The following is a 27435-nucleotide window of genomic DNA, read 5'->3' as shown; positions in this document are numbered from 1 at the left end:
AACATTCCATGCCTTCATCCATATCATTTATTTAAATAGCAAACATTTTTTTGAGCCAATACTGACCCTTGGGGGACTCTGCTTATCATATCTTCCCAATTTGAGTTCTTGTCTCTAAGTACCAACCCCATTTTTCTTTTGTTCAAGAAATCTTTCATCCATTCCAATAATATTCCTTGTATTCTACCTATTATTAAAAAAAAATAATAATAGCTTTTTGTGTGGTACTTTGTCAAAAGCCTTTTGTAAATCCAAGAAAGCACAATATGCCCATCTGTCTCTTTCTTGTATTATTTCTATTAATCATGAGTAAAACCAGATTGTTTAGGAATTAGTATATTGTTCTCTTCCAAGTGTTTAATCCATTTATTTTTAATAACTTTTTTGCTATTGTGCTTGTAAGGGATACCAGTTTATAGTTTGTTGGATTTTCTTTGTCTCCTTTGTATATTGGTACAATATTTGCATTTTTCTAATCTTATGGTACCTTTTCTTCTTTGAGTGAGAAGTCAATTATCTTGTGTATTATGTCCAGTTTACAATTCCATCAGGCCTGTTTGATTTTCTAACATCAAGGTTTTTTATTTGGTCCCTTATCTCTTTCTTTATCACCATTATTTCTTTCATTTTGGGAGATCTCCCTTGTTGTCCTTCATCCCAAATTTGTGAGCTTTCAATTGTAAATACAGACCTAAAATGCCTGGTCATTACTTTAGCCATTTCTACATCATCTATATATTCTTTATTTCCTTCACACAGTTTCATTTTTTCGTGTGTGTATTTTAGTTTATAATTTACATATATGTAAGATAGGTTAGGTTGGTCCTTGCATTTATCTATTATATCTTTTTTTGTAGTTTCTTTTTTTCTCCCTGTGTATATCCACATATTCATTTCTCAGTTTGATGTATGTTTGCCATTCGGTAATTTTTTTTGTCTTTTTTCCATTTTTTCCAGGCTTTGTCTCTTCTGTCTTTAATGTCACTACACTTTTTGTTATATCAACATTTTATGTAAACCCCTTTTTTGTTTCTTCTTTGGTACATGTTTATCTGTTCCCCTCTTATATTTTTCTTTAAATATGTACCACTCTTCCATCTTTGTTTCTTCATTTGAAAATTTTTCCCAGTTTGTATTTTGAATTTTTTTTCTAAGTTTTGCAAAGTCCGTTTTGTTGTATATTAATCTTCCTTCTCTGTGTTTCTCATTTCTTCTTACATTTTGTTATTTAAGTTTGAACTCTTTTAGTGCGTGGTCACTCTTCCCAATTGGTGTCTTATAATTCATTTTGTCCACGATTTCAGGCTTAGATGTGAATAATAGGTCTAGTCTTAACAGTTCTTCATTGTTTCTATATCTGGTGTGTGTGTATTTACCTAGTTGTAATATACGGGAAAGGAGCTATGCTCGTGGTGACCCATCTTTGTATCTTTCAGCATTGAGGTTTTTCTTAAAATCTTGAAAAGTGTTTGCACACACTGTTTCTTTATCAAAATTATTCCAAGTATCCAGCACTCTGTGTGGGAAACTTTTTTTTTCAGATCTATAATTATCCTTTTTTGAGTTTCTTTTTGTGTCCTCTTGTTTTTCCATTGTCTCATTTTAGTAAATCATTCCTATCAAGAATTTCCATTCCTTTCATGATTTTATAGATAGATCTCCTCTTTCTCTTCTCTGCTCTGGTGTTGGTAATTCCAATTTGGATAATCTTTGTTTATTTGGAAAGAGCTGGTGCCAACTTTGTTGTTGCTCTTTGTATTCTTTCTAATTTCTTTATATTCTTTTTTAGTACTGGGTGTCCATAATGTTGCTGCATATTCCATTTTGGTCTTATTAATGTAACTAGTATTTTTTAAAAATAATTTCTTCATCCAAATAGTCAAATGCCACTTTCATTGACCTTAATTGGTTGAAGGTTTCTCCGACTATTTTGTTGATATCTTTGTCCGGTGTCATGTCTTTGCTGATTATTACTCCAAGGTCTCTTTCCGAGTTCACTTTTTTGACTTCTTCACCAATTTTATAATTATTTGATATTCTGTTTTTACTTTTTCCAAACTTCATTATACTACATTTCTTGATATTGAAGTTCACTTCTCATTTTTGAGTCCATTTCTAGATTTTGTCCAGGTTTGACTGTAATGATTCACAATCCTCCTCTGTTCTTACTTTCTTTAGTATTTTTGTGTCATCTGCAAAGAAATTCATATAACACTCTACTCCTTCATCCATGTCATTTATATATATGGCAAACACGATTGGAGCCATCACCAAACCTTGCGGGACACCACTTATCATTTCCCGTTTCGAGTATTTATCTATAATTACTACCCTCATTTTTCTCCCAGTCAGGAAGTCTTCCATCCACTCCAATGATTTTCCTCTGATGCCACCTATTGATTCTATTTTTCTTGTTAATTTCTTGTGTGGTACCTTATCAAATGCTTTTTGTAGGTCTGGATAGGCACAGTCTGCCCATCCATCCCTCTCTTGTATTATTTCTATTAGTCTTGAATAGAAGCAGATCAGGTTTGTTGTACACAATCTTCCTTGTCTAAATCCAAATTGATTTGGATTCAGTATGGTTTTTTCTTCCATCTACTTTTGATAACTTTTTCACATTTTTGCTATTGTGCTTGTAAGGGAGACCGGTCTGTATTTAGTTGGATTTTCCTTGTTTCCTCCTCTATATATTGGTACAATATTTGCATTTTGTGGTACCTTTCCTTCTTTGAGGGAGCATTTGATTATATTGTATATTTTATCTGTTAACTCCTTTATGCATTCTTTTAGTATCCAATTTGCAATTCCCTCTGGACCATGCGATTTTCTGACATCAAGGTTTTTTATTTGGTCACTGATTTCCTTCTGAATTACAGTTATTTCCTTCATTGGGGGAGGATTTCTGTCTATTCGCTCACAGTTAGGTGAGCTCTCAATTGTGAATACCGATTTGAAATTATTGCTCATAATTTCTGCCATTTCTTGTTGTTCTGTATATTCATAGTTTCCCTGGTGCAGCTTTTCTATTTCTTGTTTGTTATTTAGTTTACCATTTACATACCTGTAAAATAGTTTAGGTTCCTTGCATTTTTCTATTATTTCTTTTTCATAGTTTCTCTTTTCATCTCTGCATATTTTTACATAATCATTTCTTAGTTTGATGTATATTTGCCATTTGCTCTTTTTTTTTTCCTATTTTTTCCAAGCTTTGTCTCTTTTAGACTTACCTTCACTACATTTTTTGTTGTACCAGTTTTTTATGTATGCTCTTTCTTGCTTTTGTTGTGGTACATATTTATTCACTCCCTCATTATAAATTTCTTTTTGTATATTCCATTTCTCTTCCATCCTTGTTTCTTCCTTTAGGAATTTTTCCCAGTTTGCATTATGAATTTTTTTTTTAAGTTTCTCGAAATTAGTTTTGTTGTACATTGGTCTTCCTATTCTATGTTTCTCATTTCTTCTTAGGTCTATTTGTTCTTTTAGCTCGAATTGTATTAGTACATGGTCACATTTTACTATTGGTGTTCTGTAATCTATTCTGTCCACAATTTCAGGTTCTGACGTAAGTATTAAATCCAGTCTTGATGGTTTCTTATTGTTTTTGTATCTGGTATTTTCCTTTATCCACTGAGTCATGGTCATATCGAACAGCATGTTGCCCCAGATGTCATTTCTTCCCAACATATTTTGAACTAAAATCACCCATAATTACTATATTTCCTCTTTCCTTCAGTATATCAGTTGGTTCAGACTTAGTATCTTCCAACAGTTTGGAATGATTGCTTTTTGTACAGGACTGTGTTTTGGGGGGCACATACACTACTATAAATTTTCTACTTTTCATGTGCTTGCTTTCAACTTTCATCATAAGTGATTCTATATTGTTTTTTCCCTCTGTTATTTTTGTCACATTTAAGTCTTTCCTAGTCAAAAATGATACTTCCCCACCCTGTTTTTCCTTTCTATTCTTCGTCCAACAGTTGTATAGACCTTGTCCCACAGTATTTGGTGGTAGATTACTTTTTAATTTAGTTTCTACTATTCCCATTATGTCTGGTTTTTCTAATGCCAGATAGTCATTTAGTTCATTCAATCCTGAAATCATTCCATCTATGTTGGTATAGGTTACCTTTAATTTTTTTTATTTGTTGTCTTTTTCTGTCTACTTTGTTTCCTTTTTCCTGATATACCATTTTCTCAGCCCCAGTTCTTCTATCAAAAAAGAAAAGAAAACAAAAATCATTCTTTTCAGTCTTTTTTTTTTTCATTTGCTTCATTTCTAAGTTCCATTTCTTTTTCTTCATTGCTCATTTCTTTCTTTATCCATACATTTTTGTGTTGTTCACTGCTTGCTAGTTTTGTTGTTCTAGATAGTACTTCCTCTGCAATAATTTGTACATACATATATCAAAGGCTTTTTCCCCCTACATGGGGGGTAGCCAAAAAGAAAAAGGCATAGAAACTACTCCCACCCATTCCATTTCCTAATTTGTGACCTAAATTTTACTTTTAGTGGCCTATATTTTTTCTTTTGAGTATCTACCTATTCTCTATGTTTCAGTTTCTTTATCTAAACTTTGTCCCTCCTCTTGAATCTCAGAATTTCTTTAGCAATCTCTTTTTCCTCTTTTTCTCTGATATCTAGGAACATTATGCTTTTCTTTGATGCCATAGATTACAATGCATCTTTTTTTGTCCACTGTGTCCCTAACCAAATTACCTTTCTCTTTAATCACTTGGATTACCATTTCTGTAGCATTCTCCTTGACCTGCTGTTCCACTATTTCTTTAAAAGATAATTTTTGCTTTCCTGTTCTACTTTCCACTGTTTCATTATTTCTTGGAAGTAATTTTCTTTCATATTTTCTTCCACTTTCTCGATCATTGCCTGCATTTGATCCTTCAGCTCTTTCTTTAATGCCTCATTCCTATTCATATCTTCATTTTTCAATCTTTCATTTTCTCCCTTTATCCTAATTTGTTCCATTTTCAACTCATCTATTTCCCTGTTATTTTTTTCATTGGCCTTTTTAATAGGGCTACTTCTTTGTATATACTTATGCATTTACTTTTAAGTTTGATTATTTCATCTAACAATTCGTTGATTTCCCTATTTCTTATTATATTTTTAAACCTGGGTTCTCTATACATATTATTATTATCCCTATCAAATTCCGAAAATACATTCCTTTCAAACCTTTGGTTTGTCTTTGATGTCTTGTTCAGGCACGTCCTTTTCTGTATAACCCCAAGCAACGACTCGATTGTACTCATGTGTAGGCATCTTTTTGCTGGTTCCTTGTCCCTATGTCCTTCATTTTTCCTTCCATTTTTAGTAACTGATCATGAAAAAGAATAAAGATACAAAGACAGTTACATTGTTAGATACTTGAATTACATATCTCCCTTCTCGTTTTGTGTGAACAAGTAGGTAGGTGTTGGTTGGTTCCAAATTTATCCGTTGGTGAATCACTAGCTAGCGGTCTGGAGCATGTTTTCAATACATCTTGCTTTAATTGCTGCTCGTGTAATGTGTGTATTTACCTAGTTGTATTTTACAGGAAGGGGAGCTATGCTCGTGGTGTCCCGTCTTCATATCTCATTTTATCAAACCTGTTTTTAGATTCATGTATCATTTTTGCACACACCACATTTTCATCTAATTTCTTATGTGGCACCTTATCAAAAGCTTTTTTCAGGTCTAGAAATGCACAATCAGCCCATCCATCTCTTTCTTGTATTACATCTATGAGTCTTGAATACGAACACATGCATGGAAGAATTAACTGACAAAATATATGATATAATTAAATCATCAATTAAAGAAGGAAAAGTACCATTGGACTGGAAAAAAGCAAACATTGTACCAATTTATAAGGGAGGTGATAAGGAAGATCCATCTAACTACAGACCGGTCTCACTAACAAGCACAATAGCAAAAATTTGTGAAAGAGTGATCAAAAACAGATGGGTTAAGTACCTGGAAGAAAAATCTATACTGAACCCAAATCAATTTGGATTTAGACAAGGGAGATCCTGTACAACAAATCTGATTTGCTTTTACTCAAGATTAGTAGACATAATAGAAGAAAGAGATGGATGGGCAGACTGTGCTTTTCTGGACCTGCAAAAGGCATTCGATAAGGTACCTCATAGGAAACTAATAAATAAGATAGAGTCAAAAGGTGGCATCAGAGGAAAATTATTGGAATGGATGAAAGACTTTCTGATTGGGAGGAAAATGAGAGTTGTAATTAGAGAAAAATTCTCCAACTGGGAAGAAGTAAAAAGCGGGGTCCCGCAAGGATCAGTACTGGCACCGATCATGTTCGCTGTATACATTAATGACATGAATGAAGGCGTGGAGTGCTATATATATTTTTTTGCAGATGATGCAAAATTACTTAAGAAGGTAAAAACGGAAGAGGACTGCAACTCATTGCAACAAGATCTGGACACAATATGGAATTGGACTCAAAAATGGGAAGTAAAATTCAATATTAAGAAATGCAGCATAATGGAATTTGGAAAGAGTAAAACTAGAATATCAAAAGATTACTGAATTGGGGAAGAAAAAATAAATAAAACAAACTATGAAAAAGATCTTGGAGTGATGATTGGAAAGGACATGAAACCAGATAAGCATATAAACAAGATGTTCGGAGAAACCTACAACTTATTGAGAGCAATCAAAGTGGCATTTACCTATATGGACGAAGAAATGATATGGAAAATACTTACTACACTAATAAGACCAAAACTCGAGTACGCAGCATCACTTTGGACACCCAGTACCAAAAAGAATATTAAGAAACTAGAAAGATTACAAAGAGCGACAACAAAACTAGCACCGACACTCGCCGAACTAACATATGAGCAAAGACTATCCAAATTGAACCTACCAACTCTGGAACAAAGAAGAGAAAGAGGAGATTTGCTAACTATCTACAGAATAATGAAAGGAATGGAAGTTTTAGACAGGAACGACCTATTAATGTGTGACAACGGTAAAACAAGAGGACATGGAAAAAAACTGAAAAAGGACAGTTATAGAAAATACTTGAAAAGGAAGAGTTTCTCACACAGAGTGATAAATACATGGAACAAATTAGACAACAAAACAGTATGTGCAAACACTACAAGATTTTATGATAAAACTTGATACAGAGAGATACAAAGACGGGTCACCACGGTCATAGCTCCTCTCCCATATATTACAACTAGGTAAATACATGATCTTCCTTGTCCAAATTCAAACTGCCTCGGATTTAGTACATTATTTTTTTCCAAATGCTTTACCCAAATTTTAGCTACCGTACTTGTAAGAGAGACTAGTCTATAGTTAGTAGGGTCTTCCTTGTTTCCCCCTTTATATATTGGTACTATATTTGCTCTTTTCCAATCTTCTGGAACTTTTCCTTCTTTCAATGAACTGCTTATTAGACTATGCATTTTTGTCTGTTAGTCCAGTTTGCCATTTCATCTGGTCCATGTGATTTTCAAACATTGAGATTACTCAAGTGATTCATTATTTCTTTCCTTGTTACTTCTATCTCTTTCATAGGGGGGACTTTCTCCTCCCACTCGACATCTCTAAGTTGTATGTTCTCCCTTGTAAACACTGATTTAAAATGCTTGTTCATAATTTCTGCCATTTCTATTTCCTCTGTGTATTCTATTCCTCCTTGTCATAGTTTCACTAATTCTTATTTGTTTTTCAATTTGTTGTTTACAAATCTATAAAATAGTTTTGGTTGCTCTTTACATTTTTCTATAACATCCTTTTTGTATTTTCTCTTTTCTTCACTGTGCACTTGTACATATTCATTTCTATAATCAGTATATATTTTCCATTTTTCAGGTTTTTTGTTTTTCCTCCATTTTGTCCAAGCTTTATCCCGTTTATCTTTTAACTCTCTACATCTTTAGTTGTACCAACATTCTACATATCCTTTTTCTTGTTTTTGTCTTGGAACATACTTTTCCACTCTTTTATAAATTTTTGTCAAAATTTTCCATTTCTACTGTTGTTTCCTCTTGTATATCCTTTCCAGTCTGTTTTTTTATATATTTTTTTCTCATCTTTTGATTTTTTTCCCATACATCATTCTTTCCTTTCTATATTGTTCGTTTTTTCTCATGTATTTTTCTTCATTTAGCTCCAGTTCTGCTAATTTGTGGTCACTTTTATTAGTGGTGTCTTATATTCAATCTTTTCCATTATTTCAGGATCAGATGTGATTATTAGATCTAGTCTCTATGGTATTTCTTCATTGTGTCATTGTATGTTCTATAATCAAATCAAGAAGTACATTTCCCCATAGGTCGTCTACACCCTTCACTGTCATTTCTTCCCAACAGATTTCTTTACAATTAAAGTCACCCATTGTAACTATTCTGCCTCCATCTTCCATGATTTTATTTTGTGTTATCCTTGTGTCTTCTAACATATTCTTGTGTTCTCTCTTTTCCCACAAAGCTGTTTTAGGAGGCACATAATTTACCACAAACTTCCTGTTCTTTCCCTGTCCTCTATTTCCCTCATAACAATTTCCACTCTATTCTTTCCATATGTAACATTCCTCATATTTATATCCTTCTTAGTCAGGAGCATAAATCCACCACCTTGTTTCACTTCTCTGTTTCTAATCAAATAATTATATACACCATGCCCTACATGTTTGGTGGTAATGGACTTTTCAATTTTCTCTCCACAATTCCCGTTATGTCGGGTTATTTTTCCATCAGGTAACCATTCAGTTCATTCAAGCCTGTTATTAATACATCCATATTTGTGAAGGACATTTTTAATTTTCTGTTATCTCCATCCTGTTTTCTGTTTCCCTTCCATTTTTTCTCCTATGAACCATTTCCTCACTTTCATATCCACTACTCATCCATAGAATTTCTCTTTGTCTGTCTCTGTTCTGTTCTCGTTTTTTTTTTCCTTAGCTTCAATTCTTTTTGTTTTCTCTTCCTCTCTTTCCTCTTTGTCCATCTCTATTTTTATCCATACCTGTTTGCACTGATCACTTTCTGCTTATTTTCCTGTTTTTGATAAGACATTCTCTGCTGTCGTTTGTGACCTGAATTTAATCTCAATTGGTCTGGTCTTGTCTATACTGTATTTACCTAGTCTATATATTCAATTTCTTTCCCTATTTCCTGTTCACCTTCTTGAAATATTTTTAGTACCTTGTTCACTCTTTTTCTTCTCTTACTCCTGTAGTCCTATTTGGATTATGTATCTCTTCCATTCCTAATATAATTATACATTTCTTTTTATCTGCTAAATCTCTTACTATATTCTCCTTCTCTCTCATCACTTTAATAACTGTGTCCTTAGTGTGTTCCTTCATCTTTTGTTTCACTATATCTCTAAATTCAGTTTTGCTATTCTCCTGAACCTTTTTCCAACCACTTACCTCTTTTGCTATGGACTCTTTATTCTCTTTATTATTCCTCTTTAATTCCTCATTCTCATCCTTTACTTCTTTTAATTGTCTTTTTAATTCTTCTATTTCTTTATTTAGGTTTTGATTCTCCTTCTTTAGTTCTTCCAATTTATCAACTCTTTGTGTTATCAGCACAAATTGACTGAACATAAGCTCCCATGATTTGTTAATTTTTGTTAGGTTTTCCTGTAGACTTGCTAATCTGGGCAGTTGTCATCTCCCTCATTAAATCCATAGAAATAATTGTCTCCACTTTCTGTTGTGCTGCTCTTATCTATATTTCTAATTTTTATGCCTTTACTGATTTATTCGACCTCACCTATGTCGTCTGCACATCTCTTGCTTACATTCCTTCTGGCATCCAGGGCCCATTTGTCCCCTTCCTCATTTTCTTCTGTTTTCCTCAATAATCCCTCCCCTTCTTTTTCTTCACCTTCCCACTACACCACGAGCTTTCCCCTTCCCTACTAATACAACACAGGTACTCCCCCATTGAAATCCACGAAAATTGTGTTTTTTCCAGAGTTCCTATCTTCGCTGTCAATTCGACGATCGTGTGTGTGTGTGTGTGTTTACCTAATTGTAGTATACAGGAAAGGAGCAGCACTTATTGGGTCCTGTCTCTTACTCTCCATTTATCACATGTGTATGTATAAAGCATGCTGAGACAGTTCCACTTAGTAATGGGTTTCTTTGGAGTCCTAACATTAAAATTGTCATAGTAGTAATTAGATTATTTTTGGCCTGCAGGTGAAAAAATTTAAGAACCCTGTAAAGCGTTACAAAATGAAGAGGAAAGAAGCCATGATCAAAGCAGGAGAGAAGGACACGGCTCGAACAGAAATTCTTTTGACAGGTATGAAGCAAGTAATTGATATGTATATATTTTTTCATATACTGTATATAAGTGGCAATTGCTGGTTACCTGAAGGCCAAGGGTCTTCTGCAAGAGAGACAAGGGGGGAATAGTTTGATTTGATACTTTCCAATTCCATTTTAAGGTAATAGTTGAAATGGACTGGATAGTAGTTTGGCAAACACCACAAAACAGCTTGAATTTATATCTTTATGGTTTCTTCTTTAATTATTAAGTGCTACATATAATTTTTCTGGTTTATATTAAGAGAGATTACTTCATTTAACTGTTTTTTATTTCCATGATCTTTGATTCTTGATCAGAATTTTGATCTTGATATTTTGATATCTTTTCTACCCTACTCCCATAAAAAAATCTATTCAACTGTGTCATTTCTCCATGCCTGATTCTGGTGGCTGTTGTACATGTATACAAATATTTTTGTCATATAGTTATGAGTACTTTATTCCATAGAATCAAGTGGTCATCTAGAAGCTGAGGAAGGGACCTATTCTTCTCGTATCACTCAGCAGGAAATTCGAGAAGCTGTTGATATCACAACAGCAGCTAAATCATTTGACCTCACACTTCATGAATTTGGACCTTACAAGTATGTACTTTTATTTAAACATTACTATATTTCTATGGAGAATTATTACAGGAACTTTAAATATGGTCTGTAGAAAGGAATTGAGACTGAAGAACATGTGGGTAAAATTTATAGTGCGGTAGTCTGCTATTTTTCTGTGTGAGGGGGCGGAGAAGGGGGGTTGCCAGTTAAATGAAGCAGCCTTGCTGTGTATGTGCTGTGTCTTGCTGCATTGCTTCTGACTCAGGATAGTGGGTGAGATACAGGGATGATCTGTCACCCATGAGGAGTTAAGATGAGAGGGAGGAAAGGGTGGTGGATGGAAGTGAAATGGGATAGCATGCATATATGCCTTTTGACTTTGGCTACCTCCCTGGTAAGGGGAAAACGACCCTTGGTGTATAGATAAATAATCTAGAGCATTATCTTTGATTATCTCTGAAAATGAGTTTTATGATTTGGAATATAGAAAAGGGTTAACACAACCAAGAAGCAATATCCTCACATTACAATGTGTTCACCCTCAGTTTATTCACAGGTAACACAAAATTCATTATCTCTTCTCTGATAACTTCCCAAAGGTTGACATCTTCCCACCATAGATTTTGCAGAGAAAAATAAACCCACCCACAAAAAGACATACATGGACTACAACAAAGAAAATAGCCAGATTATAAATGAATCAGTGCATTGCTTCAGGTCTCTCTTGCAGGGAACCCACAACTTCCCCCAAGTTCACTCCATCCACATCAGCCTTCCACTTTTTTTTTTTTTTCTTTTTTTTTTGTTGCGCTAGTCTTTCTTCATTCAGTCTTTTCATATGCTCAGACCCTTACAGTATTCTTTTATCAACCCTATGGGCCAGCTCCCTTTCCACCTCTGCTCTTCTCATCTTATTTCTCACTATATCCATCTTTATAACTCCTACCATACTTCTTCACATGACACTTCATTCCCACTAGGCATTTACTTGCTTCCCTCACTTATCCATTCCTTGTTCCATGTGATCCAAAATAATTAAAACTATCCTCCTCCTTAAGCCACTCTTTCAGACTCATCTCTAGCTCACTGCCATTCTCATCCCTTGTACATCTTTTCACTATACTTTTACCCAAAATTACCTTCAGCTTCCTATTATCACATGCCTTCCCAAATTCCATCACTAACTGCCTTAGACCATCCCCTGACCCAGCCAAAAGCATTGTCATCAGCAAACAACTGTTTCACCTCCCACTTACCTCTACTCTCACTAACCATCTCTAATACCCAGCCCATCACCCTCAAATTACCTTCCATGCCATCCCTTCCATGTACACATTGAACAACCATGTTAACCTTACACAGCTGTGGCACATCCCTACCTTCTCCTCAAACCACTCTCACTTATCATTCTCAATCCTAACACAAGCTCTATTCTATCTATTTACCAAGGGCTTCTTCCCCCTTATAAGTGAGGTAGTCAAGTCAAAGGCACGCACCCATTCCCGCCCATTTGAACACCCTTGTTTCCTGTATATCTTAGCTCCTTTTGAATAAAGGGTCATCCCTGTCTCCTGCCCGCTGCCGGGGTAGGAAGCAATGTAGCAAGACACAACACATGCACTGCAGGGCAGCTTCACTTACATGGTGGTTCCCCTTCCTATCCCCTCATGTGGAAAATTGAGAAGATAGGGAGAAATCCCTTCAGGCTTCATCAAAATATCATTCATACATAATCATCCTTCACTTGCCCCAATCCTCTGCATTCTCCCTTGCTCAATAAGACATTCCCCACTTGCTGAAAGCCTCTTTCACCCCACCCATCCATCTCATCCTCAGTTGTCCCCTCAAGTACTCCATCCATCTCTGCTTTCCACACCTCTTTTGGTAATCTTTCTTCACTCATATGTCCAACCCATCCATATAATTTTTCATCAGTTCCATCTGCCAGCTCCTTTTCCATCACTGCTCTCCTACTCACCTCCTCACCTCGTTTCTCACTCTTTCCAACCTTGTAAACTTTACCATTCGCCAGCCTCATAAACAAAGTGCCTAAGTCATTTGTCCAACTTTTCAGGAAATGGAAAAATATATATATCTATTTTGTAAATGTACGTAATGTTCCTCCTAAGGTACTTTTAACCTACTCAGACACTAAATAACACATTGGAAATTGTACCACAAGGAGCAATGAAAAATTGATTAGAAAAAAAAAAAATCCAGAAATTGATGAAGAATTACTTAGGCAATTTCTTTAGGAGGGTGATGATATACTTCTTAGACAGTTCATGTCAAACACTTCCGAGCTTCCAAGCTGTCAACACCTCTCAACTAGAGCTTCGAAGGCTGCTGAATAAGATTAAAATTCTCAATAGTGCAAGGAAAACAAGAGGCATGGTTTGTATTGGATGGGAGAGGGAGCACTTGTGGTTACCCAAAATGATTTCTCTGTAGTGTTAAATTGATCTAATGAAAAAAAATAAAAACAATGATTTTGAGCTGAATGTCTACTCAAACGCAGAGCCCTCTGAAGGGGCTACACTGAAAGTTAATGTAAACAGAAGCCTGGAGACACCAAAAGGGATGATTAGATTTTATAACAAAGACACCTTTTCTGGTTTTGGTAAGTACGAAAGAAAAAAATTGAGTTGAAGCTCAGACATGGAAAGGGAGATGAGTATTAATAGAAAATTATGGGAGAAAGAATTCATAGAACTAAGGAAGGAGATTGTGGATTTAACAAAAGGTCTTTTTGAAGCTAACGAGATATGTGAACTAAAGAAAATAAATTTCAAACTAAATAAAGAGCTAAAGGGATTAACATACATACATACATATACCAAAGCTTTTTCCCCCTTACCAGGGAGGTAGCCAAAAAGGACAAGGCATAAAATCATTCCCACCCATTCCATCCCCGAAAACACTCCACACCCCTCCACCCTCCCTCCCATCTTAGCACCTCCTAGATGACGGGTCATCCCTGCACCCTGTCCACTGCCCTGGGTCAGAAGCAGTGTCGCAGGACACAGCACATCCATAGCAAGGCCGCTTCATTAAATCGGCGACCCCCCTCTCCGTCCCCCCATATAGAGGAGAGGATGGGGAGAAATCCTTTTGGGCTGCATCAAAATTTTTGCTCACACACACTACCTCACCCCCCCATTCCCCCGTCCATTCCACCTCATGCATCACAACATTTTCCATGTACAACCATTCTCCATTCACCCCTGTCTTCTGTCCTCTCCCGTCCTTCCTCAACAGACATTCCCCTCTTCCCCAAAGCCCTCTTCACCCCATCCATCCATCTCATCCTAGGACGTCCCCTCATGTTCACTCCCTCCACGTCTGCCTTCCATACCTCCTTTACTAGTCTTTCTTCACTCATTCTTTCCATGTGTCCAAACCATCCTAATACTCTTTCATCAACCCTATCTCCCAACTCCCTTTCCACCCCTGTTCTCCTCTTCACCTCCTCATTTCTCACTCTATCAAGCCTAGTAACCCCCATCATACTTCTCAGACACGTCATATCAAACACATTCAAGTTCCTTCTCTCTACCTCTCTTATGTTCCATGTTTCTGCTCCACACAGTGCTGTTGGCACAATCACTCCTTCATACAGTCTCCTCTTAGCATCCATTCCCAAATTTCTATTCCTCATTACACTTTTTAAACCACCAAGGCATTTACTCGCTTCTCTCAATCTACATTCTACCTCCACCTTCACTCCACCTTTTCCTGCCACATTTGCACCCAAGTATCTAAAACTATCCACTTCCTCCAGTTGCTCTCCCATAATGCTCACTTCCAGATTACTGCCACTTTCACCCCTTGTACATCTCATCACCTTACTTTTACCCACATTTATCTTCAGCTTTCTTCTATCACACACTCTCCCAAACTCTGTCACCAACTTCCTCAATCCCTCCTCCGAACCTGCCACAAGCGCAGTGTCGTCCGCAAACAACAGCTGGCTCACCTCCCACTTTTGTCCATTTTCTTTAACCATCTCCAATCCCTGACCCACTACCCTTGCATTCACCTCTCGCACCACCCCATCCATGTACAGACGCTCCTCAACTTACGTTTTAGCTGTGTTCCGAACGGCCGAACGTAAGTTGAAAATGAACGTAAGTTGTTACTGTACTATACATCCGTAAATTCTATTACCGTATCTTATAAAACACCCCTAAATAATTAATTATACACATAACTTTGTAAAATACAGTAAACTTCCACTTATCCGAACTCCAAGGGGGATTAGAAATGTCCGATTAACCGAAATGTTCTGTTAATCCGACTTTGTATGTTTCATTCCCGTAGATTTTTATGTGGTAATGTATGCAATATACCTGTAAACTTAACATACACATGGAAATGCTTATAATAGTTCATAAACATATTCTATAGAGTATATACAGCCGATTAGGTGTAAACATGGAGTGTGCTGCCACCGTGTGAGCACTTAGTGAAGCTTGCGGGTGGCGGAAGAGGCGGCGGGGTGTTTGAATGCTCGGTTGAGATCCAAATACATTCGGTTGAAGTGATGGCTACCGTATTGAGAAAATATTCGGTTAATGCGATTATTCGGTTAAAATGCGTTCGGATAAGTGCGAGTTTAATGTAACATTAATTTCAAATATATTAAATTCAAGCAACATAAATTGAGATGGTGGTGGAGGAGGAGGCAAGGCACGTTCAGTCTGTCGTTTGTATCATGTAAACAATGGACGCAGCATCATGCGTAAGTATCGTTTGAACTATGGAGAGCGCGCTAAACTAAAAAATTCACTCAAAAAAAATTTACCATTTTTTTTTTACAGTCAGTTCAAATGTAAAATCGAAAAAACGTAAAACGAATGAACGTAAGTAGAGGAGCGTCTGTATAAGTTGAACAGCCAGGGTGACATAACGCATCCCTGACGAAGTCCCACCTTTACCTCAAACCACTCACTCTCTCCATTTCTAATCCTGACACAAGCTCTACTACTCTCATAAAAACTCTTGACAGCTCCGAGAAGCTTTCCTCCTATCCCATATATCCGCATAACCTCCCACAGTGCCTTTCTGTCTATCCTGTCGTAAGCCTTTTCCAGATCCATAAAGGCCCAGAAAACATCCTTCCCCTTTCCTATAGCTTTCTCACATATCTGTCTTACCACTAAAATCTGATCTACACAACCTCTACCTGTCCTAAACCCACACTGTTCCTCACCAATTACTCCCTCTGTTCCTCTCCTAATCCTCTCAATCAAGATCCTCCCATAAGCCTTCCCAACTACACTTAACAAGCTAATCCCTCTGAAACTGCTACAGACACACTTGTCCCCCTTTCCCTTGTAAAGTGGAACTATACAAGCACTCCTCCAGTCCTCTGGCACTCTACCCTCTCTCCAGCAAACATTAAATAACCTCACCAGCCAGTCCACCATCACTATACCTCCTTTTTTAAGACATTCTGCATGGCATCCATCCAGACCAGGTGGCTTACCTGCTTTCATCATCTTAACTGCTGCCTTCATCTCATCCTTCCTTATTTCTCCTCCATTTTCCTCACTCATTACGGTCATTTTCTTAGCATTTCCCACTGCAGCTATCTTTCCCTCCCTCTCCTCCTTCACATTAAGCAACTCCCTAAAATATTCTGCTCATCTTCCCCTTACTGCCTTCTCCTCCATTATCATCTCTCCATCTGCACCTTTTACCTTTTCTTCTCTACTTGATTCGCCTCCTCTTCCTCTTTTAATTTCTTTCCAAAACATCTTTTTATTACTTTCAAAATTTTCTGTCATACTCTTACCCCATTTTACATCTGCTCTCCTCTTTGCCTCCTTTACCTTTTTCTTTACTTCTCTTCTTTTCCCTGTATGTCTCATATGACTCCCTCGTCCTATTTTGTAACCAATCTGTGTAAGCTCGCTTCTTCTCTTCTACAACCTTCTTCAATTCCTCATCCCACCATTCACTACCCTTCCTATTTCCTCCTGTCCTTCTTGTTCCACACACCATCTTTGCACACTTTGTGACTCCCTCCTTGAACCATCCCCATTCCTCCTCCACAGAATGTAGAAGAAAGGGAGGCCTTTTGGATAGATTTAAATGAGTGCATAGAGGGTTTAGGGAGAAGTGTAAATGTAATAATACTGGGAGATCTTAATGCTAGGGTAGGAAAGGAGCCAATTGATGGAGTGGTTGGGAAATGTGGAGTTCCAGGAAAGAATCGTAGTGGAGAGTTGATGGTGGAAATGTGTCTAGAAAGAGAGTTGATGATAGCAAATACAGTATTTCGGAAGAAAGTCAAGCATAAGTACACATGGGAAAGGTGGTAGATAGAGCTTTAATGGACTATGTAGTGGTAAATAGGATTATGATAGGAAGAGTTAAGGATGTACATGTGCTAAGGGGAGAGGGTGGGGGAATATCAGATCATTTTCTGGTGGAAGGTAAGTTGAGAGTGGAGGAAGAGGAAAGGGACAAAAGGTATGGAGGTGCCTAGAGTGAACTCTTTAAACGAAGAGGAAAAGGAGAAGGAGTACAAGAGGAAGCTAAAGGAGGAGTGGGAGGGAGTGAAGGATAGAGAAAGGGATTAAAAAAATTATATATAATGGAGGTTAAATGTGAAAATGAAAAGATGAAAATCAATAGTGAAAGCTTAAAAAAAAGAGGTAAATCACAAAATACAGGCAATGTCTGAAAGAATTGAAGAAAACTTAGGTGAGGAAAATTTGTAGAAGATTAAGAAAAAGAATGAAAATAAAGAAAACAAAGAAATAGATTTTAAAGAAATAGTACAACAACAGATGCAGGAAAATGCAAAAGAAACAAGAGTTTTTATGAGAGTAGTAGAGCTTGTGTTAGGATTAGAAATGGAGAGAGTGAATTGTTTGAGGTAAAGGTGGGATTTCGTCAGTGATGTGTTATGTCGCCTGGCTGTTCAATCTATACATGGATGGGGTGGTGCGAGAGGTGAATGAAAAGGTGGTGGGTCAGGGGTTGGAGATGGTTAAAGAAAATGGAAAAAAGAGGGAAATAAGCCAGTTGTTTTTTGCTGACCCTTGTAGCAGGATCAGAGGAGGGATTGAGGAAGTTAGTGGCAGAGTTTGAAAAAGTATGTGAAAGAAGGAAACTGAGAATAAATGTGGGCAAAAGTAAGGTGATGAGATGTACAAGGGGAGAGAGTGACAGCAGACTGGAAGTGAGCATTAAGGGTGAAAGACTGGAGGAAGTGGATAGTGTTAGATACTTGGGTGAGAATGTGACAGGAAAGGGAGGAGTGAGGGAGGAGGTAGAATGTAGATTGAGAGAAGCGAGTAAATGCCTTGGTGGATTAAAAAGTATAATGAAAAATAGACATCTGGGAATGGAGGCTAAGAGGAGGTTATATGGAGGAGTGATTGTGCCAACAGCACTGTACATGGGAGAAACATGGAACATGAGAGAGGAAGAGAGAAGGAGTTTGAATGTGTTTGAGATGAAATGTCTGAGAAATATGATAGATGTTACTAGGGTAGATAGAGTGAGAAATAAGGAGGGGAGGAGGAGAACAGGGGTGGAAAGGGAGATGGGAGATAGGGTTGATGAAAGAGTTTTAGGGTGATTTGGACACATGGAAAGAATGAGTGAAGAAAGATTAGTAAAAGAGATGTGGAAGGCAGAGGTGGAAAGAGTGAATATGAGGGGGCATCCTAGGATGATATGGATGGATGGGGTAAAAGGGGCATTACAAAACAGAGGAATGTCTGTTGAGGAAGGATGGGAGAGGAAAGAAGATAGGGGTGAATGGAGAGGGGTTGTGTATGGATGAGGCTGTGATACATAAAGTGGGAGTGGGTGGGGGATGGGGGGGTGAGGAAGTCAGTATGAGAAATAATTTGATGCAGACCGAGGGGATTTCTCCTTGTCTTCTCCTTTTCTGCATGAGGGAACAGGGATGGGGGGTCGCCGAATTAATGAAGCGGCCTTGGTGTAGAGGTGTTGTGTTTTGCGACACTGCTTCTGACCCAGGGCAGTGGACAGGATGCAGGGATGACCCATCATCCAGGAGATGAGAGGGAGGGAGGAGGGTGGAAGGGAGTGGAATATGTAGGAGATGGAATGGGTGGGAGTGATTTCTATGCCTTTTTCTTATTGACTACCCCCTGTTTAAGGGGGAAGAGCCTTTGGTATATGAATGTATGTATTAAATGGGAAGAGAGCTATGCTAGTAGTGACCCGTCCTTGTATCTTTCAGCATCAAGTTTGTTCTTATGTTCTTTTATAGTTTTTGTACACACTTTTCTCTTCTAATTTGTGTGGGAAACTATTCTTCTTCAAATCTCTTCTATAACTATCCTTTTTGAGTTTCTTTTCATGTACTCTTTTTTATCCCCCTTTAATAAATCTTCTCTGTCGAGGACTCCATCCCTTTCATAATTCTGTAAATGGTGAGTAGATCTCCTCTTTCTCTTTATTCCATGGTTGGTAGTTCCATACATACATACATACACATACCAAAAGCTTTTTCCCCCTTACATGGGGGGGGTAGCCAAAAAAGAAAAAGGCATAGAAAACACTCCCACCCATTCCATTTCCTATATATTCCACTCCTCTCCACCCTCCTCCCTCCCTCTTATCTTGGGACCTCCTGGATGACGGGTCATCCCTGCATCCTGTCCACTGCCCTGGGTCAGAAGCAGTGTCGCAAGACACAGCACATCCACAGCAAGGCCGCTTCAGAAATTCGGCAACCCCCCTCTCCGTCCCCCCATGCAGAAAAGGAGAAGACTGGGAGAAATCCCTTTGGGCTGCGTCAGATTTTTTTCTCATACATACTTCCTCACCCCCCATCCCCCACTCACTCCCCCTCATGGATCACAGCATCATCCATACACAATCCCTTTCCATTCACCCCTATCTTCTGTCCTCTCCCATCCTTCCTCCAAAGATATTCCTCTCTTTTGTAATGCCCTTTTCACCCCATCCATCCATCTCATCCCCCCTCATATTCACCCACTCATTCTTCCCATGTGTCCAAACCATCCCAATACTCTTTCATCAACCCTATCTCCCAGCTCCCTTTCCACCCCTGTTCTCCTCCTCACCTCCTCATTTCTCACACTATCTAGCCTAGTAACCCCTATCATACTTCTCAGACATTTCATCTCAAACACATTGAAACTCCTCTATTCATCTCTCATGTTCCATGTCTCTGCCCTGTACATTGCTGTTGGCACAATCACTCCTTCATATAACTTCCTCCTAGCCTCCATTCCCAGATGTCTGTTTCTTGCACCACCCCATCCATGTAAAGATTGAACAGCCAGGGTGACATAACACATCCGTGATGAAGTCCCACCTTTACCTCAAACCATTCACTCTCTCCATTTCTAATCCTAACACAAGCTCTACTACTCTCGTAAAAACTCTTGACTGCTCTTAACAGCTTTCTTCCTATCCCATATATCTGCAGTACCTCCCACAGTGCCTTCCTGTCTACCCTGTCGTAAGCCTTTTCCAGATCCATACATACATACATATACCAAAGGCTTTTTCCCCCTTACACGGGGGGTAGCCAAAAAGAAAAAGGCATAGAAATCACTCCCACCCATTTCATTTCCCATATATTCCACTCCCCTCCACCCTCCTCCCTCTCTCCTATCTTGGCACCTCCTGGATGATGGGTCATCCCTGCATCCTGTCCACTGCCCTGGGTCAGAAGCAGTGTTGCAAGACACAGCACATCCACAGCAAGGCCGCTTCATAAATTCGGCGACCCCCCCTCTCTGTCCCCTCATGCAGAAAAGGAGAAGGTGGGGAGAAATCCCTATGGGCTGTGTCAATTTTTTTTTTTTTTTTTTCATACATACTTCCTCACCCCCCATCCCCCACCCACTCCCCCTCATGCATCACAGCCTCATCTATACACAACCCTTCTCCATTCACCCCTATCTTCTGTCTTCTCCCGTCCTTCCTCCACAGACATTCCTCTCTTTTGTAATGCCCCTTTCACCCCATCCATCCATCTCATCCTAGGACGCCTCCTCATATTCACTCCTTCCACCTCCACCTTCCACACTTCTTTTACTAATCTTCTTTTACTAATCTTTTACTAATCTTTCCATAAAAGCCCAAAAAACATCCTTACCTTTTCCTATAGCTTTCTCACATATCTGTCTTACCACAAAAATCTGATCTACACCACCCCTACCTGTCCTAAACCCACACTGTTCCTCACCAATTACTCCCTCTGTTCCTCTCCTAATCCTCTCATTCAAGACCCTCCCATAAGCTTTCCCAACTACACTGAACAAGCTAATCCCTCTGAAACTACTAAACTCACACTTGTCCCCCTTTCCCTTGTAAAACGGAACTATACAGGCACTCCTCCAGACCTCCAGCACTCTACCATCTCTTAAACAAACATTAAATAACCTCACCAGCCAGTCCACCATAACTGTACCTCCTTTCTTCAGACATTGTGCATGGCATACATCCAACCCAGGTGCCTTACCTGCTCTCATCATCTTAACAGCTGCTTTCACTTCATCCCTCCCTATTTCTCCTCCATTTTTCCTTACTCATCCAGTTTGGATAATCTTTGTTCGTATGTCAATACAGTGTTGGTGCCATCTTTGTCGTTGCTCTTTGGATTCTTTCTAACTTCTTTATATTCTTTTTTGTACTGGATGTCCATAATGTCGCAATGTACTCCAATCTTAGTCTTATCAGCACTGTATGGGGCAGAAACATGGAATGTAAGAGAGGAGTTTGAGTGTGTTTGAGATGAGGTCCCTGAGGAGTATGGTAGGCGTCACTAGGCTGGATAGAGTGAGAAATGAGGAGGTGAGGAGGAGAACAGGGGTGAAAAGGAAGTTGGGAGGTAGGGATGATGAAAGAGTATTGGGATGGTTAGGACACATGGAAAGAGTGAATGAAGAAAGACTAGTAAAAGAGGTGTGGAAGGCAGAGGTGGAAGGAGTGATGAGATGGATAGATGGGGTAAAAGGGGCATTGGGAAAGAGGGGAAGGTCTGTTGAGAAAGGACGGGAGAGGACAGAAGATAGGGGTGAATGGAGAGGGGTTGTGTATAGATGATGCTGTGATGCATGAGGGGGAATGAGTAGAGGATAGGGGGTGAGGGAGTGTGTGTGAGAAATAAATTGATGCAGCCCGAAGGGATTTCTCCCCATCTCCTTTTCTGCATGAGGGGATGGAGAAGGAGGTCGCCAATTTAATGAAGTAGCCTTGCCATAGATGTGCTGTGTCTTGCGACCCTGTTTCTGACCCAGGATAGTGGGCTAGATACAGTGAGACCTCTCATTAACGGACGTTAATTAGCTGTGTTTGTGGTGTTTTCGCTGTGTTTTTGGTGCTGTTGTTTAGTGCGTGCAATCACTGACATGTCTTCCAGGAGGTGCCAAGATAAGAGGGTGGAGGGGAGTGGAGTATGTTAGGGATGGAATTGGTTGGATTGGTTTTTATGCCTTTGTTTTATGCCCCTTGTAAGGGGGAAAAAGCCTTTGATATATGTATGTATATAGAAAGAATCCAAAGAGGAATGACAAAGATGGCCCCAACACTTTCAAAATTGACATATACGCAAAGATTGTCCAAACTGGAGCTTCCAACCCTGGAACAAAGAAGAGAAAGAGGCAATCTATTGGCCATTTACAGAATCATGAAAGGCAAGGAAGTCCTTGAGAGAGAAGACCTATTAAAGTGGGATAGAAGAAAAACAAGGGGACATGAAAAGAAACTAAAAAAAAGGACAGTTATAGAAAAAATCTGGAAAAAAAACAGCTTTCCACACAGAGTGGTGGATGTCTGGAACAAATTGGATGAAACAATAGTATGCAAGCACCATACAAGAATATAAGAACATAGCTCCCTTTTCCATATAATACAACTAGGTAAATACAAACTCCTTAGCATCCATTACCAAATGTGTTTCTCATGACACTTTTTAATCCCCCAAGGCATTTACTTGCTTCTATAGATCTGCATTCTACCTCCATCTCCACTCCTCCCTTTCCCACCACATTTACCCCCAAGTATCTAAAGTTATCCACATCCTCCAGTGTCTCTCCATTTATACTTCCAATTTGCTGCCATCCCCTTGTACATCTTGTCACCATACTTTTACCCACATTTATCTTCAACTTCCTTCTTTTGCACACCTTCCCAAACTCTGTCACTAACTTCCTTATCCCTCCTCTGATCCTGCTACAAGTGGAGTGTCATCGGCAAACAGCAACTGGATTAACGCCCATTTTTCTCCATTTTCTTTAACCATCACCAATCCCTGGCCCATTACCCTTGTATTTACCAAGGTGACATAACACATCCCTGGTGAAGTGCCACCTTTACCTCAGACCACTCACTCTCTCCATTTCAAATTCTAAAACAGGTTCTACTACTCTTGTAAAAACTTATGACTGCTCTTAACAGCTTTCCTCCTATCCCATATATCTGTAGTACCTCCCACAGTGCCTTCCTGTCATCCCAGTCATAAGCCTTTTCCAAATCCATAAAGGCCCATAAAACATCCTTACCCTTTCCTAAAGCTTTCTCATATATGTCTTACCACAAAAATCTGATCCACGCAACCCCTACCTTTCCTAAACCCACACTGTTCCTCACCAATTACTCCTGTTCCTCTCCTAATCCTCTCAGTTAAAACCCTCCCATAAGGCTATCCAACTACACTTAACAAACTGATCCTTCTGAAACCACTAGACTTGCATGTGTTTCCTTTTCTCTTGTAAACTGGAACTATACAGGCACTCCTCCAGTCCTCCAGCATTTTACCCTCTTTTAGACAAATATTAAACAACCTCACCGGTCAGCCTATCATCACTGTATCTCCCTTTTTTAGAAACTTCATGACATCCATCTAACCCAGCTGGCTTACCTGCTCTCATCATTTTAATAACTGCTTTCAACCCATCTTTCCTTATTTCTCCTCCAATTTATTCATTTATCACTGTCATTTTCTTGGAGCTTCCCACTGCAACTACCTTTCCCTACCTGTCTTTCTTCACATTTGCAACTTTCTAAAATTGCCCATCATCCTCTTACTACCTTCTCTTACATTATTATCTCTCCATCTGCACCTTTTACCTTTTCTCTACTTGATTTACCTCCTCTTCATCTATTGATTTCCTTCCAAAACATCTTTTTATTACTTAAAATTTTCTGTCATACTCTTATCCGATTTCATATCTTTTTCTTCTTCCTCTTCTTTTCAAAGGATTACAAAGGCAGAACATGCCATCAGGAGACCTTTTGGTTCATATCAAGGTTGGATGGAAAAAAATGATAATAATGATAAATAAATAAATAAACAAATGAATAAATAAAAACTATAAAAAATAAAATAATAAAATAAATGCATAGGTATAGTTAAATAATAAACAAACAGGTAAATAATGAATGACAATAAATTCACAACAAACAGACAAATGATAACTGTAGCCTTTGTTTTGAGTAGCTACATAAGGGGGACTTAATGTGGGCAAAATAAAGTCCAAGCCGGAGTTTCTTCTGTTTATTAACAATAAATCTGGGTCTTCAAACAACAAATTATCAATAGGCCCTTTGGGCAAAATACAGTAAGTGCTAGGCCTTGACCTCGGGCACACCTGCGTCTGGCAGGTACTTGACTTGGCCAGCTCTGGCTGGCAGGCGCTTGACCTGCCCAGCTCTGCTGTCTTGGTTACAAAACATTCTCATATAAAAGGGGTTAGTGGGTTGTCGTAAGTAAAGGTGTTAGTTTTGCCATTGTTAAGCATTGGAGTTAGTTTTATGTATAGGGGTTAATTGTATGGTTGTTGTTGTCGTTCCCTAGACTGTCTGTCCGAGCAGTCCTGTCTCCTCAAGGAATGCCACAGCCGATTGGTGGGTGTGGTTAGACATGTTATGTATATGTTAGCTTATGGGTAATATAATAGGGGTGTTATAATAAATGGGGTTTAATGGGTTTCTCTGGTGACATTAGGCATCTTCGTGTGGCGATATCCTGTTTGTCTGAATTAGTGCTGAGTTAAAGTGCTTGTTCTGGGAGAGCAAAGTCGGCAAATGAGGCAAGTCTCGCTCTGGATGAATGCCATGTTGCATGTCTGTGGATCACGTGTGTGGTTGGTGTGGTTAGACTAGATTACATAGCAAAACAAACAAATAATATAAAATAAATGACAGTCATTACAGCATCTTGCTTAGGTGCTTATCTAAATGATAAAGCTTTGAACTGAACTACATTGCACTGCATCTGCAGGAAGTTTATTCCATTCATTAACTACATAGTTGCCGAAGTTGTTTCTACCCACTCAGTGTGAAAATTTTGTCACTTTTGATGTTATCATTTCCCTTTAGAGTCTTAATAACCTGTATCAAGTCACCTCTGAATCTATGCTTTTTTAGGGAAAATAGTTTCATATGTTTTAGTCAATTTTCGTATGATTTATATTTTATATTTGGAATCGGTTTTGTGGCTCACCGTTGTACTTTTTCTATTCTGTCAATGTCTTTGATAAGATTTGGTAACCATACAGAAACAGCATATTCCAAATGTGGACGAACTAACGATTTATATAGCTTGTTAATGAGTGATGGACTTTTGAAGTCAAAAGATCGTGCAATCTGTCCTAGAATCTTATTTGCTTTCTCAGAGGCTGAAATACACTGCTTAGATGATATGAGATCATTATTGATAATTACACCGAGATCCTTTTCATTATTCACTTTTGCTAATGAATTTCCAAATAACTTGTAATCATACTGTTATTTTTACCTATATGCATTACCGTGCATTTACTTGTGTTAAATTTCATTAGCCACTTTTCAGACCATTGCTGTAATTTATTTAAATCTTCTTGAATAACAAATTGGTATAAGTGGTCATTTGTCATTCTGCACAGTTGTGTAACATCAGCAGATTTTGAAACAATAGATTTTAGTCCATGGTCTATTTCATATATACTATGAATAGAAGTGGCCAAAGAATGGAATCTTGATGAACTCCACTTGTAACATTTTTCCAGCTAGAAGCTTTTCCATCTAAAATAACTATCTGTTTTTGATCATTCTTCTACTTGTACCCCATTTCATATCTGCTTTTCTTTTTGCCTTCTTTATCTTATGCTTTACTTCTCTTTTCTTTGTACCTCTCATCTGCTTCATTTTTTTGTAACCAATCTACGAATGCTCATTTCTTCTCTTCTACAACCTTCTTTGCTTCATCCCACCAATCACTACTCTTGCTTCTATTTCCTCCTCTCCTTGTTCCACACACTATCTTTGCACACCTTGCAACTCCCTCCTTGAAACATCCCATTCCTCCTCCATTCCTAGTTCTACTCTATCCTTCACTCCCTCCCACTCTTCTCTCAGCTTCTTGTACTCCTCTTTTTCATTTAAGTAGTTTACTCTAAATATCTTCCTACCTTCTGTCCCTTTCCTCCTCCATCTATCCTCCACTCTCAATTTACCTTCCACCAAAAAATGATCTGATATTCTCCCACTCTTTCCCCTTAGAACATGTACATCCAAAATTCTTCCTACTCTTATCTGGTTACCACTATCCCATTAATGCCCTATCTACCACCCTTCCATCCACCACCCTCTTCCATGTGTACTTATGCTTGACTTTCTTCCTAAACACTGTATTTACTATCATCAACTCTCTTGACACACTTCCCAACCACTCTTTTGGTTTGTCTCCTACCCTAGCATTGAGATTTCCCAATACCACTACATTGACATTTATCCCTAAGCCCTCTATGCATTCATTTAAATATATCCAAAAACCTCCATTTCCTGTACACTTCTCACTACCAGGCCTACACTTAAAAACCCACATCTCCCTTCCCAGTTTCACCTTCATCCATATTAACCTTGAAGAAACCTCCTTCCATTCCACACTCTTCACTTACAAGTATAACCACCCCTTCTCTCCCTCATCCTCTCTTCACCCCTGACACCCTCCCAACCACACTCCCAAACTCAACCTTGCCCCTCCCTTTCAACTTAGTTTCACTCAATGGGAACACATTTTCTTTTCACAAACATACTGCCTATCCCCCCTTTTACTCTCATCTGTACCTCATCCATTTACATTAAAAGACCCAAACGTTAGAGTTCTGATTTTTTTTCTCTCTTTGGGGCTACAGAGAGTAGGATGTCTAGTCCTATAATGCCCTGATTTTAAGAGCAAATTAGACATGGTGAGATACAGAGATGGGACACCATGAGTGTAGCTCCTCTTCCTATAAGATACAACTAGGTAAATACTAGGTGGCAGTATCCTTTCTCCCCTACCACAGGGTTTGGCAAAAAAAGGAAAAGAATGTTCAGAAAAGTGGTACAGGACAGTATTTAACCTCTTCACTCCGGGGCACATCGCACGTGTGGCAGCATTAGCTGCCCGACGTGCGATGTTGTGTCATAATAATCACATTATAAAAAATAAAGTCAGTGCTCAATCGTTCGTTCTCTTTCACCCGTGAATTTTGATAACCATAGAAAATATAATGAAACCAGTTTAGAGAGAATGGAGGTTACGTAGATACGACTAC

At 38.5% G+C, this 27435-nt stretch overlaps 1 protein-coding gene across 4 annotated transcripts in view; it reads left to right on the top strand.

Annotated features, from left to right (window-relative positions):
- Positions 1-27435, top strand: part of LOC143041739 (WD repeat-containing protein 46-like) — a 115095-nt gene that overhangs the window by 9153 nt on the left and 78507 nt on the right. For all 4 annotated transcript variants that reach the window (XM_076213749.1, XM_076213750.1, XM_076213748.1 and 1 more), the window contains exons 3-4: positions 10212-10317; positions 10792-10927. In XM_076213749.1, coding sequence (XP_076069864.1) covers positions 10212-10317; positions 10792-10927 — 242 coding nt within the window. The remainder of the gene's footprint in view (positions 1-10211; positions 10318-10791; positions 10928-27435) is intronic.

This window comes from Oratosquilla oratoria, chromosome 32, assembly GCF_046742065.1.
Source record: "Oratosquilla oratoria isolate Oo_2021 chromosome 32, ASM4674206v1, whole genome shotgun sequence".
Classification (NCBI taxonomy): domain Eukaryota; kingdom Metazoa; phylum Arthropoda; class Malacostraca; order Stomatopoda; family Squillidae; genus Oratosquilla; species Oratosquilla oratoria.
Note: the sequence above shows the minus strand (reverse complement) of the source record. Positions and strands in the feature narration are given on the sequence as shown.